The following is an 18,797-nucleotide window of genomic DNA, read 5'->3' as shown; positions in this document are numbered from 1 at the left end:
TGCTCAATAACACAGATGTAAACAAATTTCTATACAACATTTTATAGAAATAAGCTTTTTGTGCATATGAAACATTTCTGGGATCTTTTATTTCAGCTTATGAAACATTGGACCAACACATGTTGCGTCTATATTTTTGTTCAGTGTAGAATAGGGCTGTTGTGATACTGTAAGTCAGAGGCTGCTTATTCCAACATTGGTGTGAACTGGGCACAAAGAAAACGCTCTCATAAACACATTTCACATCAAAAGCCAGGACGTTACAGAGCACGGTCACTGCATTGTTATATTTCAGTGTGAAAACTGACTACCTACTGCTAGGACACTACTAACTCTTAAAGAACCACTTCACCGGAAAATAACCTCAGATGTTATCATCAGCATACAACCTTTTTCCTGATTACCAACAAAATATTGAATGTATTCATATTTTGTGCACAGCATTTTTTAAACTCGGGCAGTAAAGCTTAAATAACATAAAAACAATCATTGCTTGACAGTCTTTGCATGTACACAATTGCAGGTAAAGAAAAACATAATGCACATGCACTGTAATGAGCCAAACAAAACTATGACTGATTTGATATCAAAGTCAATAAAACTAAAAGTTGTAAAGAACCAGATCATTCATCAGTTGCGTCATATCTTTTTCAGTTTGAAATTTGTATGAATTGACTTAACTATTTCTGATCATTCATATACTGATACAATTCTCATGATCTTGAATACTTCTCAAATAACATTTGAATCATACTTAAGTCAAATCACCTTCCATTCATTGCCCTCATTCACATTTGAATGAACCTCACAAATGACATTTCACCATATCTTATTTATTTTCTACAACACTTTTTTCATATATGAGTACATTTCAACAAAACTTCCAATTGTAACTTAACATATCCTTCATTGCTCCTTGAAACATTTAGTTATCTAAAACAGAAAAAATACATATTAATTTAAAAACAAAGTAACATTAAGGACCACTTTGGAAACAAGTGCTTTAATAAATACTTTTAAGTGCTATCCTTTGGGAATAGAATGTACATGTTTCAGCCCAATTAAATTAAATTCAATGTGGTGGTCCCTGTAATAGCTCTAAAAGGCATATTTCCTCAAGGAAAATCATACAATAACCTTCTACAGAGGCGTAAACATAATGCATGTTCCTTGCGTTTAAGATGAATAACTCTGGAGAAACTTTAAATGTGTAACAGTGTAATCTGCAGGGTCATCATTCAGCAGCTCAGGGCACTCTGATTCTTATGGTAACCGCAGGCTTCAATCACAGGCACAAAAGGCATTCTCAACTATGCTTGTGTACCTGCTCAAACACATTCCTTAAAGACTCATTCGTAAAACAAAAAGGCTGAACAACTGTCTCTGCTACAATGATGCAGGCTAGGGAATTAAATAAGTGCTTAAAGACCGGAGTGATAATTTTCATTGCTCTGAAGGACATGCAAGAGTCAGGATTGAGCTTAATCCTACAAATATTTGCCTAACTAAAGAAGGCTTATAACCTTGACACTGGTTGATCTTTGAAAAATCAAAGAGCATAGCTATTATGCCACGTTCCAAAGTCATTTTAGATAAAAGCCTCTACTAAATGCCATATATTATTATATTATATGATTATTATTAAATTACATGCTAAGTAAAATGATAGGCTATAGGGAATATTTGTGCAGGGTGTTTGTGGGAGTCAGTGTGTCAGTCTTTCTGCTTCAATCCATACATCAATCTCTCTCTCTTTGCCTGTCGGTGAAAGGCACATTGAGGGACCTGTGAACTTTTGAATGTCTGAGCGATGATCCATGGTTCAGAGACTCATCCAGGGTCCCTGTCTCTGACGCAGCGTAGATTCCCCTGGCTGAGGTACCTGGGGTCCCTCCAACAGGACTGCTCCTGCACCTCTATCCTCCGGATCAGCAGGCTCCTCCTGACTTGCATCGGTCTTGATAATCTGAGGAGCCTCCAGGGGCACATCTGATGACGACCCTAGAGCTAACACAGGGAGGCAGATAGAGAGACAGGTTGAGTTAGACTAAAGAAATGATTATAACAGTGAAAGGTTATTACAAATGACTCAAGTAGTTCAGGAAAAAGACAGAGCGTCAACAATCTTCGTCTGAAATAGTCTTACCTGTTTGATTCTCTGGCAAACCAGAGGGCTCGTTCAGGGAACCAATCACATCTGGTGTTTCCAGCTCCACTACAAAAACAAACAGCCATTACAACTGTAGTAGAGACAGAATGCAAGAATATAATGTAAACAGCACCTATGCTGAACAAAAAAACAGTATGGTAACATTCATAGCATGATGTTACACAAAACATAAAAATAACCTGTCATCATAATCCACAACTACTCTTCAAGTAGGCCTACAAATCCACAACAACAGCGTGTTTTTTTAATCTTACCTTTATTTAACTAGAAGTGTGCCCAAACTAGTAATTTAACACACTGTGAGACGAGTCCGTATAAATTAAATCAAGATCAGTTGATTTAATATACTGTTGTGTATATCTTGTGTATACACCAATTCACACATTCTCATTGATCTTTCTATAAACTAGGGTACCAGTTTCCTACACCGGACAACTTTTTACAGCTGTTAATAAGTCATTGATAATAGTCTGACATTTTTTTTCTTCATGTCATTACGTTAAGATATAGTTAGGATCCCCCCTTATATTCAATAAAAATCACAAATTGATTTAAAACTTAACATTTAACACACATTATCATTGTTGGTGTCTTGACAGATTTGTCCAAAATCGTGTGACATAAAAGATAACTTTTCTGTCCTTGCATTTATGCCAGTGTAAGTTGTCGTTATATCATATATTAAGCATTAATCAGTTAAATTAGACATTGAACTTGAACCCTGTAAGAATCCTGGATCTAGCTGTTGGGACAGTTTTTTGTATAGAAATATCAGAAATGCAGTGTAACTACGTAACATTTCGTCTCCTTATGTTACGGGGGGAAACAGTTTTCATGAACACACAAATCCAAAACGATGTACGCAATTGCAAAATCGATTGCTTCTAAATAGATACTGTCATTAACGTGGTTCTTCAATAATTATGCACAATACTTGTTGGATGCATATTTGGTGTCCCCAGCTGATTAGTTACACCATTACATTCATCTGATCCAGGAAGGAATTTTTCAAGTGATAGTCAAGTGATGAACGGCTGTTGTGATAGCGCATGTGACACAACAACAGCCCAAGTGCTGGAAAAAAGGTGTTCGCAAGGAATGTCCAGAATATTTTGGTGTCTCATGCATTACGCCGGTGAAGACAGTTGCCTGGATCCACTTTGGATTTAATATCCCTAGCGAATTGATGTTGATCATCTGTTGTGGTCTGCTTGATTTACAGCAGGGTCTCATTAGATTTAACAGAAAAAGCATCAAGATAATGAGTTCATGTTTTCATACAGTATGTATTGGACACCGAGTCTACTGTGGTCAACTGTATAGGATAGACTATTGAGCAACACCCAACGCTATTCCTATGAATTATTCTGGATATAATGAAAACAAATTACGTGGACTTATTCACAACATGATCTGGTAATAAAATAACATGACAAGTACATTTTGTTTTCCATGTTACACCTGCAATGTTAAACAATAAACGGGGCTTGAAGTAGCTTAGTAGAATTTAGAGCTCAGAGATTCAAGTACTGGTAAAGGCCTACCTTGAGCATCAGACATTTCCTCAATTTCGTGCTTGAAAAGTCCTTGTAATTACTGTAGCCAATTTATAATTTCTCCTCCTCCCTTATAATTATCCGCAATTACATTTTTTATCCATTTTTGTGAGAGATGTGTCCACTTTCATTTGTTTCCCGCCATTTCAATTGAAGGATGCTGCGCTACTCTTTTTGTGGTAAAACCACTTGCGGTTATTATGATGACGACAACATCTAATGTTGGCTTTCCATACAAATCTTTCCATTAAAAAGGGAACCTTGTTTTTGTTCACTTGTTCATTATAAAACAGCGATGGTGAGATTCAAATGGTGAGATTAACGCTACCGCTATTCATGGATTTATAATGTGTGCCTGCGCATAGCCGCAGAAAGTAGCACCCCCTGAGAAAATCCGAAGAATAAATATCTCTATATATTTTTGAAAAAAAATGTTTTCCCACAAAAGTAGTGCACTGGGCCTTTAATAGTCCTGTATTAGCGACCAATATAGCCTTCTGCAGCGTGTGCGAACCCCCTCACCGCCAAACTACTTCCCGTGGCTGCGTCAGCCACATAGGCTAAAAAGAAATTGCCATGCATTCAATCTGTTTAGTCAGGCAATGTTCACATTATTCTCACATATTTTAGAATGTAGTAATAAATTAAATATCTATGTTGTTGTATAGGTGGAGTTATGGGCCAATTTCCATATATTCACTTTTATTCCTCTAAGCACATGTGGAACTGCATGAAAATCCTTTTTATTTTAGTTTCACACCAATTTGAAATTTCGATCCCAATGTCATACATTGGCCCCATTATTTATAGAAAGACCCTAATACCCTCACCTTTCTTTATTTCTGATGCTTGTTGTCTAGGTTCTTCCAACTGCTCAGCCACACGATCATTATCTTTCTGAGGCATTTGAGCTAAAACACATTCAGATTAACCATGTTATGTCTGTTTTACACAATGGGTTTGATGCGGGTTGTAGAGTAGAACTAACTCACTCTGTGAGAAGGACATGCGCTTCCGAGCCTCTTCTCTTCTACGCTGCAGGCGAGTCGTGTCTCCCATCATAACCTACGGACATGATAAACAAAACAAAACACAGTTTAAGTTTTTGAGGATCAGTTCCAAGCAGATATTTTAATGTAAGATGTACTGTATGGATGGGGAACATCCTATTAGTGGAGAAAATGAGACAGCATCTTACCCTGACCTGCTCAGGAGGCCAAAGTCCCCCCCATATAAACTGTAGGTATCCGAAGAGCACAATGACACTGAGGAAGGCAAAGTTGCTGGCCACGCCAATCACTGCAGACGTCAATGGGAAATTGTACAGGAGGTATCTATTAAGACAAAGGGTTCAGAGAAAAGAGAAAGAGAAAGATGGATGGAGAATAGGATGAAAACAAAAGAACGGAATACACAACAGTCAGAAAACGAATGGCATTCTATGTATTCGGCTTATTGGCATCAAATAATCTGGATTTGAAACCGAAATAATTTATACGATCGGGAGGTCTATACCTGACACCAGTGAAGAAAGCATGGATCCTGAGCTGAGCTGAATAGATTTGCACCCGCCGAGACTGGATCTCAATGACCGCACCAACAGTGGGTTGATACTGTAGTGAGAAAAATATTTGAAGCTTATTACCTAAAAAAGACTAGTCTGACTTGGCCAGTCTTGCAGAACTGAACAAATGCGAGACTAGGTGGTCTGGCTTGCAAGATTATTAAAACTCATTCTCACTTTGAAAGAGGACATTTTACTCAGGTTGTATTTGTTTGGACTGCTTCTAAATAAATTAGTTCTATCCAAGTACATTTAATTGAAAACACATGAACATCAAATGCTGCTGAAAGGGAAGTATGCTTGGTAAATCGAATTACATCAGATAAAAATGAAATGATTCAGATAACATGCAAATGATGATCACAAGATCACGACAATCTGACTCATTGAGCAGGCCCAGTGCAGAGAGCGTGACAGGACTAAGTGCAAGCTCTGTGGGAGAGGAAAATTGATTTGATAAGTACAGGCAACCACAAATAACACTTACAGAATTGGCCTTGTAGTCTGAGAAGAGCTCAACCTCAACGAGCTGCTTCTGCTCCGTCATCCCAGTCAGCAGGAGAGGAGAGAACAGTAGAGTATTCAATGTCTGGAGGAGACCAGATCGGTAGTGCAGCATAGCCTGGTAGAGAAAATAAATCAGTCACCGTCAGAGGGCCACACAATCATCAAATAACAAAAATGTCCATGTTTAATTCTAACATTGTAAAGTAATAGAGGAAATATTATGTTCGAGGAAACTCAAGGAATCAAATCAAAGTGTATTGGTTACGTACACAGTTTAGCAGACGTAATAGCGGGTGCAGGGAAATGCTTGTGTTATTGCTCCTAACAGTGCAGCCAAAATGTCAAACACGTACACAAATAATAATAAAAAACTAGAAACAAGAAATCTTAAACGTCAGAACGAATCCAGTTAACAACCCAAATAACACTATCAGTAATCCAAATGCAATCTATGCGTATATATACCAAGAATGGTATGCACAGCAGTATATATATTATAGTGAGCTATGTCGAGAATCCAGGTATGTGACACATGGCACAAACTGGCACTGAAATGTTTGGAGAGGCTCAGAAGAGAAATTGGTGTAGTAGGAGGCCAAACAGAATCAACATAGCACTTTATCACTCACAGAGCGCGCCACAGCTGCAACTGTCTGGCCATCCTTGGTGTAGCAAGACATCTTAATCATGAACATGCCAAGATGTTCGTTGACTGGCGACTCAGGCATTTCCAACTCTAAAGAGATTCGATATGGCTGACCATAAATCATAACCTAGGAAAGACAATGAGGGGTAGAATACTGTAAGAGAGACAGTGAGCATACCTGCCTACAGCGATAATTTCTTTGCATATTGAAATTATATTAGAATCTAGCTCAGGATAGAGGGGGTGAGGAAAATAATGGTTAATATGTGAAGAGCATACCTGGTCTTTGCCATTCTTTAGCAGCGAGATGTTAGCCATGGGGAAAGAGCAGAGGACTGAATTGGAGGCATCACAATCAGTACTAGAACAAACAGTGGTCAGGAAAAAAAGTGTGACATGTTATGGGCCTCCACTTTTTACCTTGTCATGGTACTAATAGCTCAAAACAAAAATCAGGTGCAACAGCATGAGTATTTTGTTAAGTGTAGCTAAATGCTCATGCAAAAGCAATTATATATATATATTTTTAAATAAACTATTCAAAAGGTGAGTGAAAAGAGAGTAAAGAGTGGATTTAACTTCAGTTTGAAGACAAAAAGGCACAAAACAAACTTTCAATGATGTCTCTCGGTACCTGTAGTGGTAGTGCACTGGTGTAGAAAAGCTGACGGTGGGCATATAGGAGTAGTAGAAGCTGCCATAGAGGAAGATGGCCACCCAGACGAGCAGCACTAGAACGCAGGAGAGGATGGCAGCCTGCAGTAGAGTCCTGCGGGCTCTGAGGAGAGTTACCCCAAACACATCCTGCAGCCACAGGAAAACTGGTCCCGTTACACCACCCATGGTGACTGACCTAGCACTGACTCTTACTGACTCTGGTCCTGGTTCCACACCACTCCCTGAAATCTCACTGCCCTATTCCTGTGGCTCCTGCCAAATGCCACTCTCTCTCTCTGCTTCCTTGGGAAAAAATAGCTTTTCTTTTGAGGGCTATGGCTCCCTGTTAATTGGAGGAAGCCCACTTAACAATTCCAACATTGGCCTGCTCATCCTTTAGAAAACCCCTTGCGGAATAATATATATATATATTTGTCACATCCCCTTAATATGACATTAATTACTTAGCTGATTAACGTTTTCCTTGTCTACTGCAGGTCATATCTGATAATGAGCTGTTGACTGGGCCTTTAATATTTCTGTAGCAAGCTGTAAAATAGAAGAGAAAAGCATTGAGACTTTAATACAGATGAATACTGAATACAAAGGCACCATTCAAATCTACATCACTCACAAGAAACTATTTCTAGTGTCTCAAACAATGAGTTTTAAGAGTTTTTTCTTTACTGCCAACGGAAACGTAAGAGAATAATTAGAGATACGTATATCAGAGTAATATGTAAAAGCTTCAAGGACTTAATCTATCAATGACAAAAAAAACGAGTACAGCCTCCTCACGTTAGTTAGCTATTCTGCTGGCCAGAGCCATTTTACCTTTATAATAACGTTAATGGAAAGCTCATCTGCCGCTAGCTAGCTAAAACATTGAGGATGACAACAACATTTCAAAATGACGATGAATGCCATTGCTAGTTACCCATATATTTCAACAGAATGTCATTTGAGCTGAGATTCAGTTGACATATAACTACCTTTATAGTAAAACACCTGCAAGGTAGCAAGCTAACGTTAGCTGACTAGCTAGCTACATGCTAACAACTGGCTAACTCGCCCAAGACAAGTGCTGCAAGTGCTTGGCTAGAATGCATCCAAAATTGCAACACTCCTCATACTCACCTTAGCGTCTATAGTAAAGCTGCAGCACTATACATTAACAATTAACATGCACATAATTGTGATCATTAAAATTGAAAAGTCTGACAATATTTATGGACATACACAATTATATTTACTCTATCTAGCTAGCTACTTCCTAAAGGGAAAAAACTAAAGGAAAAACTGCAACTACGATACGGACGACAGGACAAACTTCAAGAGCAAAGCAACGCGTTCATAAGTAAAGGGTGCACATAGAGGTTGACGTTGAGAAGAACATGATGTCAAACCTCCATCTGTAACCATGAAAGGTTTTATCTATGGAGATTGGTGTAGACATTTCAAATAAGATAGATAGCATAGATTAGAAAAGGGAAAATGATATGGTCAAAACCATAGCCTATTGCTTCCTATTGTGGAAATAAATTATAATTAATTTGTTCATAATTACTCAAAATGATTCAACTGAATTTCCCATTATGATAAGAGATTTTATCCATGTCATTATCATGTCATTGTCTTTTTTCACTTATTCTCTCCAGTTTAAATCAAGATGTCTGGAGAGAGAGAAGAGAGAGAGAGACTGTAACATTAGAGGGCATGATGGGGGAAGGGAGAGAGAGTGGAGACGAGAGGGGGCAAGTGATGGGCAGTAATGGTTTGCGGGACTACAAAGATACTGTATCTTGCCAAGGTGGGAGAAACCATTGAGGGCAGTATGATGACAGAATGTAAAAGACAAGGAGCTAGAGACTGCAGCAGTTCCCATGGCAACAGAGGAGAGAGGGAGGGGGGTAACTGATGCAAATAACAAACATAATTTAAATTCCAACAGTGCATATCAAAGATAGTGAACATTGTATCTTGCCTTTGGCCACAAAACATAAAACTGCATGCTCATATTTTGTTATGACAATGATTTATTTTGTGAGATTCCATATCTACCTAATTACCCTCTCTTTTCATGTAAAGATGGTATGATCCAGCTCTCAGAAGAAAAACGATTCCAATGGAGCCTTCCTCCCTTTGCCTGGAAGGTTCCACTCACTGCAGAGGGGGTTCTTATGCATGTACCAGGAGTCTGATGTTCATTGTAGCAGAATTGCAGTGCACTGGACTGTACAGAACAGTGTAGCATACACTGTCTATGAGGGGTGGGGTTCAGCTACACTAAAATCACAAACACAGGCAGATAGAGGGTGAGCGAGCGAGAGGGAGAGAAGAGGGAGAGAAAACACCTGAAGAGGAATACAACAAGGGTAAGGGAGAAGATGAGAAGGAGCTGATGAATGGAAGGAATATTAAGAGGGGAGAGAGAGGACCAGAATAGTAGAAATAGACTCCTATATGGACTGGTCTTGTTGCTTCTCTCTCTTTCTCCGGTTATCCATTTCTTCTCACACTTCTTGTCCATTCATTATTTATTTTCTGTTGAACCTTCTCTGTATGCTGTCACTTCATCTTGATTTGTATTAAGCAGGCAGTGGTTTGCTTTATATCCCTTGCATATTTGATGTTGAGGTGATTTGATGATATTCACACACATTGGGTGTATCTGTGTGTGCTGAGGCAAGTGTATATCTGTGCATTTGTCCGAGTTCTTTGGTTGCTTCAGCCATTCAAATAGTGTGCTCCCATCAAACGAGGTCCCATAAAAAGCTGACCATATCCAATAGATTTACAAAATGTGTCTTTATCATCGTATTAGCCTGACGTAAAACTATTCGTTTTCAGCAAGTTTTTTTTCCTGTACCTCCTACAAGCTCTAGAGATTTATGTCTGCCATTGAAGATCATAATGCGGTCTGCTTGAACACATAAGAGACATACTGATGATGGAATTTATTAGAATGTAACCACTTTTATGTTCTTCATAGATTACAGTTAGAGTGGCATGGTATGGTGGAGAAAATCATACCTGGCCTACTTCTCTTCTAGCCAGTGCATAAAAATATTTTAACTAACAAGCTGACTATCCGTAAGAAGGCAAATAAATTGTTCATATAATCAATGTATACAGTATAAATGGTCCTATAGCTTAAAGATGTTTTTATATCAAGGTGAGATATAGTTTTTCTTGGGCAGAGAGCTTTTAACAAGTAGTAAATTACACCATTGGTCCCTAGAGATAGAGACAGACAGAGGAGGGGAAGGAGGAGAGCAGAGGAAGATTGAAGTGAATGAGCTAAAAAAAATAAGTGTGTCAAATTTAGGAGGGAGTGGAATTGGATGCAGTCAGTGATTCATAAAAATGTACACTGAGTATACCAAACATTAGGTGTTCCTAATATTGAGTTGCTGGCCCCATGTTGACAACAATGCCTTCCAGAGTTGTGCCAAGTTGGCTGGATTACCTTTGAGTGGTGGACCATTCTTGATACACACAGGAAACTGTTGAGCGTGAAAAACTCAGCAGCGTTGCAGTTCTTGACACAAACTGGTGCATCTGGCACTCACTACCATACCTCATTGAAATGCACTTAGATTTTGTCTCGTGCCCATTCATCCTCTAAATGGCACACATACACAATCTATGTAGCAATTGTCTCAAGGCTTAAAAATCCTTCTTTAACATGTCTTCTCCCGTTCATCTACACTGATTGAAGTGGATTCAACAAGTGATATCAATAACGGATCATACTGTAGCTTTCACCTGGATTCACCTGGTCAGTTTATGTCATGAAAAGAGCAGGTGTTCTTAATGTTTATATACTCAGTGTATATTTTCATTAATAAGAATCCATACAAATGTAAGTTACCTAGAATGAATACAGTGAAATTGTTTAATGTCATGCAATACAGCACGCCGTACATCTGCCTTTCCAGCTGTCAGTGTTAGGTGTCTTTTTTCTAAAACAAAATGATTGAATGTGTTAGTGTGACTCATGCGCCATATGTTTTATTGGCTCTCTTGACAGGATGAAAGGAGACACCCCAGTGAACAGCACCATGAGTGTCGGCCAAGCCAGGAAGCTGGTGGAGCAATTGAAGATTGAAGCCAGTTTCTGCAGGATCAAGGTAAGCCTTGCCAGAGGCATCATGTCTATTGAAACGTTGCACGCGCCTTGGTAAGTCTCCGCTAAATATCCACACCCTCATTTCCAGTCTTGATTCCTACTACTTGCCATCCTCAGGTATCAAAGGCAGCTGCAGACCTGATGGCATACTGTGATGCCCACGCCATTGAGGACCCCCTTATCACCCCTGTGCCCACCTCAGAGAACCCATTCAGGGAGAAGAAGTTCTTCTGTGCACTCCTTTGAGACAAACCACAGGATGGTTGGGAAAAACACTGTCCAGATAGAACATAATGTACACTGAGTATACCAAACATTAGGAACATCTTCCTAATATTGAGTTGCACGCACCCGCCCCCTGCACTCAGAACAGCCTTAATTCATCAGGGCATGGACTCTACAAGGTGTCGAAAGCATTCTCCACAGATGCTGGCCCATGTTGACTACAATGCTTTCCAGAGTTGTCAAGTTGGTTAGATGTCCTTCGGATGGTGGACCACTCTTAATACACACGGGAAACTGTTGAGCGTGAAAAACCCAACAGCGTTGCAGTTCTTGACACAAACTGGTGTGCATGGCACCTACTACCATATCCAGTTCAAAGGCACTTTTTGTCTTGCCCTTTCACCTTCTAAATGGCATACATACACAATCTATGTCTCAATTCTCTCTTTAACCGGTCTCGTCCCCTTCCATCTACACACTGATTGAAGTGGATTTAACAAGTGACATCAACAAGGGATCATAGCTTCCACCTGGTCAGTCTGTCATGGAAAGAGCAGGTGTTCTTAATGTTTTGTATACTCAGTGTATGTACATGCATTCACCACATACACAAAGCTAAATATAAATTATTCATGTAGCCTGCTTTATCTTATGAAAGGCTGCAGATGTACATATTCTCCTAAGTAAAATCAAGACTAATTCAACCAAAATGTACATCTAATGTAGATCTACATAAACCCTTAAAATATATTTGGAGTTATGCGTATACATACCTAAAACACATTGAAGCTTATAGAATCATGAACTGTAGCACAACATAAAAGTGGATATACATACAATATGTAAAACAGCTCATAGTCCTAGCTCATTTTTCAAATAGATGGAGAATTGTACACATGAATTGTAATTATTTGGAACTTTTAATACACACTAGTCATTGCCTAATCTGAGTTTGTTAAAAAAAATATATTTGTGTGTGATGTCTTGAAAGTCCCGTATGTCACTTGAAGCTGTTGCAGAAATGTGCGTGAGGTGTAGGCGCCACTGTGGACCAGGTCAGTAAGAGGACAAGTCAATACACACTAATCCAAATAATTCCACTGGCGTTGTATGTACAGGAGGTGGTCAGCCGCCTTAACAAGATCAGTGGTCTACAATGACGGGTTTCCAATAACAATGATCAATGTTGTTTTGATAAATAAGTGGTTTAATTTGTCAAGTGGATGTCTAAGGCTATATGACATTAACAAAAATAAGCAGTACATTTAATAAATACATAACAGGAATTTGTATGGCATTCTTTTCGAGACCAGTTTTTCTGGTTGCTTATCTGATCAAGTTCAGAAATGTTATTACTATTTTTAGATCAGTGTTACTTAAACCTTTACTGTCAATATTTCTTACCAAAACAAATGAAGAGCTTAGAATAAAAGGGGACTTGGGAATCAAAGACAAAATTAAAAACTCCTATCACCAAAAATATTTGTGCATGTAATTTTATTGTTTTTTCCCCAAAAAACAAAACAAAGTCAGAATTGTCCAGATCTTGCAGTTGCTTTGTTCAAAAGAAAAATATAAAAACTAACATGCTTTCACAGTCAATATGCAAAAACATGAACCAGTGTTTCAGTAAAACCATCCTTCAACGATTAAACAGAGAGCAACACAAGTATGCTCATAAATTAATTCCTGAAACAGTGCTACTTACTGTGGTTTTACTTCAGGCTTTCATTTGTGTGAAGTTTGAAAATGAGGTGATTTGTAGTAGCTAGCTTCTTAATCCGCATGCACTGCTCCACAACTCAAGGTACATTGCAGATACAGTGGGGAGAACAAGTATTTGATACACTGCCGATTTTGCAGGTTTTCCTACTTACAAAGCATGTAGAGGTCTGTAATTTTTATCATAGGTACACTTCAACTGTGAGAGACGGAATCTAAAACAAAAATCCTGAATATCACATTGTATGATTTTTAAGTAATTAATTAGCATTTTATTGCATGACATAAGTATTTGATCACCTACCAACCAGTAAGAATTCCGGCTCACACAGACCTGTTAGTTTTTCTTTAAGAAGCCCTCCTGTTCTCCACTCATTACCTGTATTAACTGCACCTGTTTGAACTTGTTACCTGTATAAAAGACACCTGTCCACACACTCAATCAAACAGACTCCAACCTCTCCACAATGGCCAAGACCAGAGAGCTGTGTAAGGACATCAGGGATACAATTGTAGACCTGCACAAGGCTGGGATGGGCTACAGGACAATAAGCAAGCAGCTTGGTGAGAAGGCAACAACTGTTGGCGCAATTATTAGAAAATGGAAGAAGTTCAAGATGACGGTCAATCACCCTCGGTCTGGGGCTCCATGCAAGATCTCACCTCGTGGGGCATCAATGATCATGAGGAAGGTGAGGGATCAGCCCAGAACTACATGGCAGGACCTGGTCAATGACCTGAAGAGAGCTGGGACCACAGTCTCAAAGAAAACCATTAGTAACACACTACGCCGTCATGGATTAAAATCCTGCAGCGCACACAAGGTCCCCCTGCTCAAGCCAGCGCATGTCCAGGCCCGTCTGAAGTTTGCCAATGACCATCTGGATGATCCAGAGGAGGAATGGGAGAAGGTCATGTGGTCTGATGAGACAAAAATAGAGCTTTTTGGTCTAAACTCCACTCGCCGTGTATGGATGAAGAAGAAGGATGAGTACAACCCCAAGAACACCATCCCAACCGTGAAGCACGGAGGTGGAAACATCATTCTTTGGGGATGCTTTTCTGCAAAGGGGACAGGACGACTGCACCGTATTGAGGGGAGGATGGATGGGGCCATGTATCGTGAGATCTTGGCCAACAACCTCCTTCCCTCAGTAAGAGCATTGAAGATGGGTCGTGGCTGGGTCTTCCAGCATGACAACGACCCGAAACACACAGCCAGCGCAACTAAGGAGTGGCTCCGTAAGAAGCATCTCAAGGTCCTGGAGTGGCCTAGCCAGTCTCCAGACCTGAACCAAATAGAACATTTTTGGAGGGAGCTGAAAGTCCGTATTGCCCAGCGACAGCCCCGAAACGTGAAGGATCTGGAGAAGGTATGTATGGAGGAGTGGGCCAAAATCCCTGCTGCAGTGCGTGCAAACCTGGTCAAGAACTACAGGAAATGTATGATCTCTGTAATTGCAAACAAAAGTTTCTGTACTAAATATTAAGTTCTGCTTTTCTGATGTATCAAATACTTATGTCATGCAATAAAATGCTAATTAATTACTTAAAAATCATACAATGTGATTTTCAGGATTTTTGTTTTAGATTCCGTCTCTCACAGTTGAAGTGTACCTATGATAAAAATTACAGACCTCTACATGCTTTGTAAGTAGGAAAACCTGCAAAATCGGCAGTGTATCAAATACTTGTTCTCCCCACTGTAAATGTTGCTTTAGCATTACAACGTTAAGGCATCGCTTCAACATCTCTTAAAACAAACACATAAGATAACATGGGGCAATTACAAATGTAAATCTTAAAATTGTTTCCTGTAAACTCGGATGTAAAATTAACAGTGCAACATCTTATAGATGTTAAAGCCATGTGGTGTCAAATGGTTTAAAATGCTATTAATTAATTTAGCGACAAGTTCATTTAACTAAATGCAGGGGAAAACTGTCAGAGTTGGAGATAAGTACAAGCATTAGTTATACCTTTATGAAGGGATAGTAATTATAAAAAGTAGTTATTTGACAGAACAAAATTGAAATATAAAGTGCAGGAAAACAAATTAACTCATCCCCAAGGCTTCTATACGGCCAAAGATATTAATCATAGGAAAGGTCAGGATTACGGATCTACACAGTTGGGTGAAACAACCCCATGGATGACTGCAGCAAAGTATGTCTAACAAATTTTTAAGCATCCATAGGTCTCTGAATTGTGACTAGTATAAAATAACCAGGTGTTACAATGTATGACTTTGCTTAACTGCCTCTTGTGCAGTGTTCCCATATGAGGTGAAATTTAATGTGAGACCAGAAGTAAATAGATGTTTGGGATGACGTTATATAAAATGGAAAAAACAAAACCTTCTCTACAGGAAAGAATCGCACCATTCACGCAGACAGCCATAGCAATCACCCTGCTGTTTGACATTGGCCCCGCATGTGTCTTTCAGCCAGTCCCGGAATAGCTCCTCATCCTTCTTCAGCACCAGGAACTGACCCAGGACCACGTAAGCCTGTAGATGTATGCAAATGAGAATGGAGTAGGAAAAGTGAAAAAGAACATAAATGACAATACACTAACCTAAACACTAGGTAAAAGTTGCACAACTGCATTGTCTTTTTGACTTTGCTGTACTAAAATGTAGAAATTCACAAAACAAAGTTCCATTATGAAAGTTCCAACAAAGTTAAGTAAACTCTGCATCACCTTGTCAAAGCCCTTCTCCTCCAGTCTCTTGCCAAGCACCTCTCCAATGCCAGCAAGTGCATTGACTGCCTTCTCCCCCATGGGTTCTGCCACAAACTCTTTGTGTTTCTGGGATGTTGACGACATGGCTGCTTTCAGTCAGTGAACACACTGAATAGAAAATGAAGCAATTTACTAAAATGTTTGGTTATTATTTCACCTTTTTGATTTGAAAACATTGAGGCAGAGGCACACAATTTATCTACACCAATATGGTGTAACCATAGAAAGAGGAAACCTAATCATATTTGGTGTAGCTGTATCCAACAGGATACATCAGGTAAACATGATTCACAGTAGTGTCACAATTTGTTTAGAACATACAGTATTTGGGACTGGAGTGCCCTATGACCCCAAAGTGACATTATCAACTAAAAAACTGAAACCAAAATCTTTCCATGTTACCCATAACACCACCCAGAGAGAACGATCTCTAAGTGTTTTTTTGGAGCATGTGTCGATAATGATAGGATCGAAAGAAAGGGAGTGCTGCTCTTGGATCAACCTTCTCCATTCAAATCTTACCTTAACATTATTTCACAATACTGACGACAGATCAGCTCCTAGAGGGTTATCTACCACCTACGGTTGTAAATATTGAAGCGGCTTATTTTAATGCTTACCCAATGCACCGAATCGGCACATCTTTTTATACGCCGCTTGTTCGTATCAATTGCAAAGACATTGGCAACTTAGTGTTTGTAGTCAACTTTGTTTAAGTTATCACTGTCAGAGATACAAATAAACCATGTAATTATATGTTCAGCGTAGCCTTGATCATGACTGCCAGTTCCACCACCGTGTCAAAACATTTGATTGAGTTTATTTTTGTACAGTATTAAAGCTAATTTCCTGCAATTTTATACATTTTGCCATGACATATTAATGATAGTGAGAATGACTAACATCAAGATGGGGGGGGCCCCTGGAGGTCCGGACCCCTGGGCATGTGCTCAGTCGGTATTTGGCCATGATTACAAGTTTCGATAGCTGGCTAGACTAACTGCCAATCCAAAAAGTGTTAGCTGACATGGATAATTGAGTGACTGTCAGTGACTGACATGAGAGAAACTGGTGATGCACAACCAAATTTTGAGACCCAGACAGAGTTCCTAGCAGGATCTCATAGCGGCCGGGGGCCCTAAATGCGTCAGCATGCATCAGTTCCACTGGCGGCTAGGCAAACTGAACGAGTGCACTCGCATGCTACCTAAAAAGACGTTTGCTTGAAAAACAAAAACAATTGTCAATATTACTCCAGGACAGTAGAGGGCGAAGAGCTGGTAATAGCCATCTATGGCCAAACAAGAAAGACATGTGGGAGAATTAAAAAAGTGTACACAGACGCTTGACTGGTGACAAAATGAAACTTGTGTGAATTGCCCGGGATCTAGTAGATTTATGTACCTAGCAACACATATGAATAGGCGAGATATGGAGACAGAAGATGCCTGCTACAGGTTCACAATGGTGGATGTGGGGGCACAAGGCCTAGAGAGCAATGGTGGAGTGTTTCAAGAGTTCTTTTGGGTCCAAACTGCCACAGAAGACCCTCAATTTACCATCAGCTGTCTTGTCAGGTACCACAACGCCAACGCCAAGTTTCCTGGGAGAAGCAGCTTTCCCCCTACATGAGAACCTCATGCGCCCTTATCCAGTTATGTTGATTATAGAATGTTCGGAATCCATTTCACTTAGTTTATGGTTCATGGAAATGTGTATTTTTTTCTATACTGAACAAAAATTAATGCAACAATTAACAATTTTACTGACTTTACTGTTCATATAAAAATCAGTCAATTGAAAAACTCATTAGACCTTAATCTATAGATTTCACATGTCTGGGCAGGGGTGTTGCCATGGGTGGGCATAGGCCCACCCACTTGGGAGCCAGGCCCAGCCAATTAATGAGTTTTTCCCCTCAAAAAGGGCTTTATTACAGACGGAAATACTCCTGTTCCATCAGCTGTCCAGGTGGCTGGTCTCGGACGATGTGTCAAGGGGCTCAGTCTGCAGCTTTTTTCTCCCTTCTCACACCCCTGCTACTGCTCTGTGGCATCGGTGAGGAGCAAGCCAGTGGAGTAGGTATTGGAGGTGAGCCCAGGATAGAGTTTCCCTGGTCCTGCATGGAGATGGTTTCTAATTTTGCACTGCAGCTTAGTGCAGGGGCCAATGACCAGTCTGTCCCCAGTACTGGGGTAGTGCTTGGGCGCAGAGAACAAAACCAGGTGCTGTCTCCATTCACTGATGTTTGAGCCTTGTCAAAGAAAAATAAAAAGTTGAGGGCTATTCAGTACATATCCAAACCATCCAAAATGAACAATTAACCTCATATCATTAAGAGACTACAATAGATCATATGTTGCAAAAGTTTGAGCTGAGTAGGCCTGGCCTAGCTACTCAACTCTGCTCAAACATTTGAAACATTTTGACTTGCTGGACCTTGCGTTACCAATGTGGGAAGCTTATGATTTTCTTTCTATGACAAAATGTTTGATCAAAAGAAGTAAATATCTTTAGTTTAGTTGGTTGGAGTGCTTTCTCTGCACACGTACAGTATGCAGCTAAGCTAGCTAGCCACTAGCCAGCCAAGTAGCTAGCTATTGTTAGCACAACATAGCTACTCTTTTCATCGACTACAATATAAAATACAACATACCTCATTCTTTGGTGAAGATGGCATGTTGCTTTCAGTCTTCCCATGCTCCACGTGCCAAACAAGCCAGCAGCAACATTTCTGGAGTAGCCTTTCCTCCGGAATCTCCACTGCAGCCCTTTCTTTTCTTTGTCTTGACGAACTTGTCGCGAACCCTACCCCACTTTTTCAAACTAGTGGTTGGGTCGGACCCCAGCGTCTCCGCAATCTCCCTCCATGA

The 18,797-nt window shown here is 39.8% G+C and overlaps 3 protein-coding genes across 7 annotated transcripts; 1 reads left to right on the top strand and 2 right to left on the bottom strand.

The window, feature by feature from the left end:
* Positions 1-812: 812 nt before the first annotated feature.
* On the bottom strand, positions 813-8,477 carry LOC139552495 (seipin-like). Of its 5 annotated transcripts, none has more exons than XM_071364291.1 (11): positions 8,238-8,477; positions 7,078-7,649; positions 6,723-6,804; positions 6,427-6,570; positions 5,778-5,912; positions 5,242-5,339; positions 4,925-5,060; positions 4,719-4,791; positions 4,557-4,637; positions 2,147-2,240; positions 813-2,007 (listed from the first exon to the last, which is right to left on the bottom strand). In XM_071364291.1, the coding sequence occupies exons 2-11, from the start codon at positions 7,284-7,286 to the stop codon at positions 1,929-1,931; spliced, it is 1,131 nt and encodes a 376-aa protein (XP_071220392.1). In that variant the 5' UTR covers positions 7,287-7,649; positions 8,238-8,477; the 3' UTR covers positions 813-1,928. The 5 variants fall into 5 exon arrangements, with proteins under 5 accessions (XP_071220392.1, XP_071220390.1, XP_071220391.1 ...); XM_071364289.1 differs by having other exon boundaries at positions 2,147-2,215; XM_071364290.1 differs by having other exon boundaries at positions 2,147-2,215; positions 4,931-5,060.
* Positions 8,478-9,241: 764 nt separating this feature from the next.
* Positions 9,242-12,743, top strand: LOC139552556 (guanine nucleotide-binding protein G(I)/G(S)/G(O) subunit gamma-3). The gene is made up of 3 exons (XM_071364386.1): positions 9,242-9,475; positions 11,134-11,233; positions 11,350-12,743. Exons 2-3 carry the CDS (start codon positions 11,135-11,137, stop codon positions 11,476-11,478), a joined length of 228 nt encoding a protein of 75 aa, XP_071220487.1. The 5' UTR covers positions 9,242-9,475; position 11,134; the 3' UTR covers positions 11,479-12,743.
* Positions 12,744-15,424: 2,681 nt separating this feature from the next.
* LOC139552555 (barrier-to-autointegration factor) lies at positions 15,425-16,016 on the bottom strand. Its single transcript, XM_071364385.1, has 2 exons — positions 15,883-16,016; positions 15,425-15,688 (listed from the first exon to the last, which is right to left on the bottom strand). The coding sequence occupies exons 1-2, from the start codon at positions 16,006-16,008 to the stop codon at positions 15,542-15,544; spliced, it is 273 nt and encodes a 90-aa protein (XP_071220486.1). The 5' UTR covers positions 16,009-16,016; the 3' UTR covers positions 15,425-15,541.
* Between the last annotated feature and the right edge of the window lie 2,781 nt (positions 16,017-18,797).

Source organism: Salvelinus alpinus, chromosome 24, assembly GCF_045679555.1.
Source record: "Salvelinus alpinus chromosome 24, SLU_Salpinus.1, whole genome shotgun sequence".
NCBI classification, from domain to species: Eukaryota; Metazoa; Chordata; class Actinopteri; order Salmoniformes; family Salmonidae; genus Salvelinus; species Salvelinus alpinus.
The sequence above is the reverse complement of the archived record's forward strand: the minus strand, read 5'-3'. Positions and strand labels throughout refer to the sequence as shown.

Coding starts and splice junctions, on each gene's coding strand:
- LOC139552556 (XM_071364386.1), top strand. CDS start 11,135: ATGAAAGGAGACACCCCAGTGAACAGCACCATGAGTGTCGGCCAAGCC. Junction 11,234..11,349: donor CCAGTTTCTGCAGGATCAAG/GTAAGCCTTGCC, acceptor TGCCATCCTCAG/GTATCAAAGGCAGCTGCAGA.
- LOC139552495 (XM_071364289.1), bottom strand. CDS start 7,286: ATGGGTGGTGTAACGGGACCAGTTTTCCTGTGGCTGCAGGATGTGTTT. Junction 4,792..4,924: donor GGCCTCCTGAGCAGGTCAGG/GTAAGATGCTGT, acceptor TCATGTCCGTAG/GTTATGATGGGAGACACGAC. Junction 4,638..4,718: donor GCGCATGTCCTTCTCACAGA/GTGAGTTAGTTC, acceptor AATGTGTTTTAG/CTCAAATGCCTCAGAAAGAT.
- LOC139552555 (XM_071364385.1), bottom strand. CDS start 16,008: ATGTCGTCAACATCCCAGAAACACAAAGAGTTTGTGGCAGAACCCATG. Junction 15,689..15,882: donor AGGAGAAGGGCTTTGACAAG/GTGATGCAGAGT, acceptor ATACATCTACAG/GCTTACGTGGTCCTGGGTCA.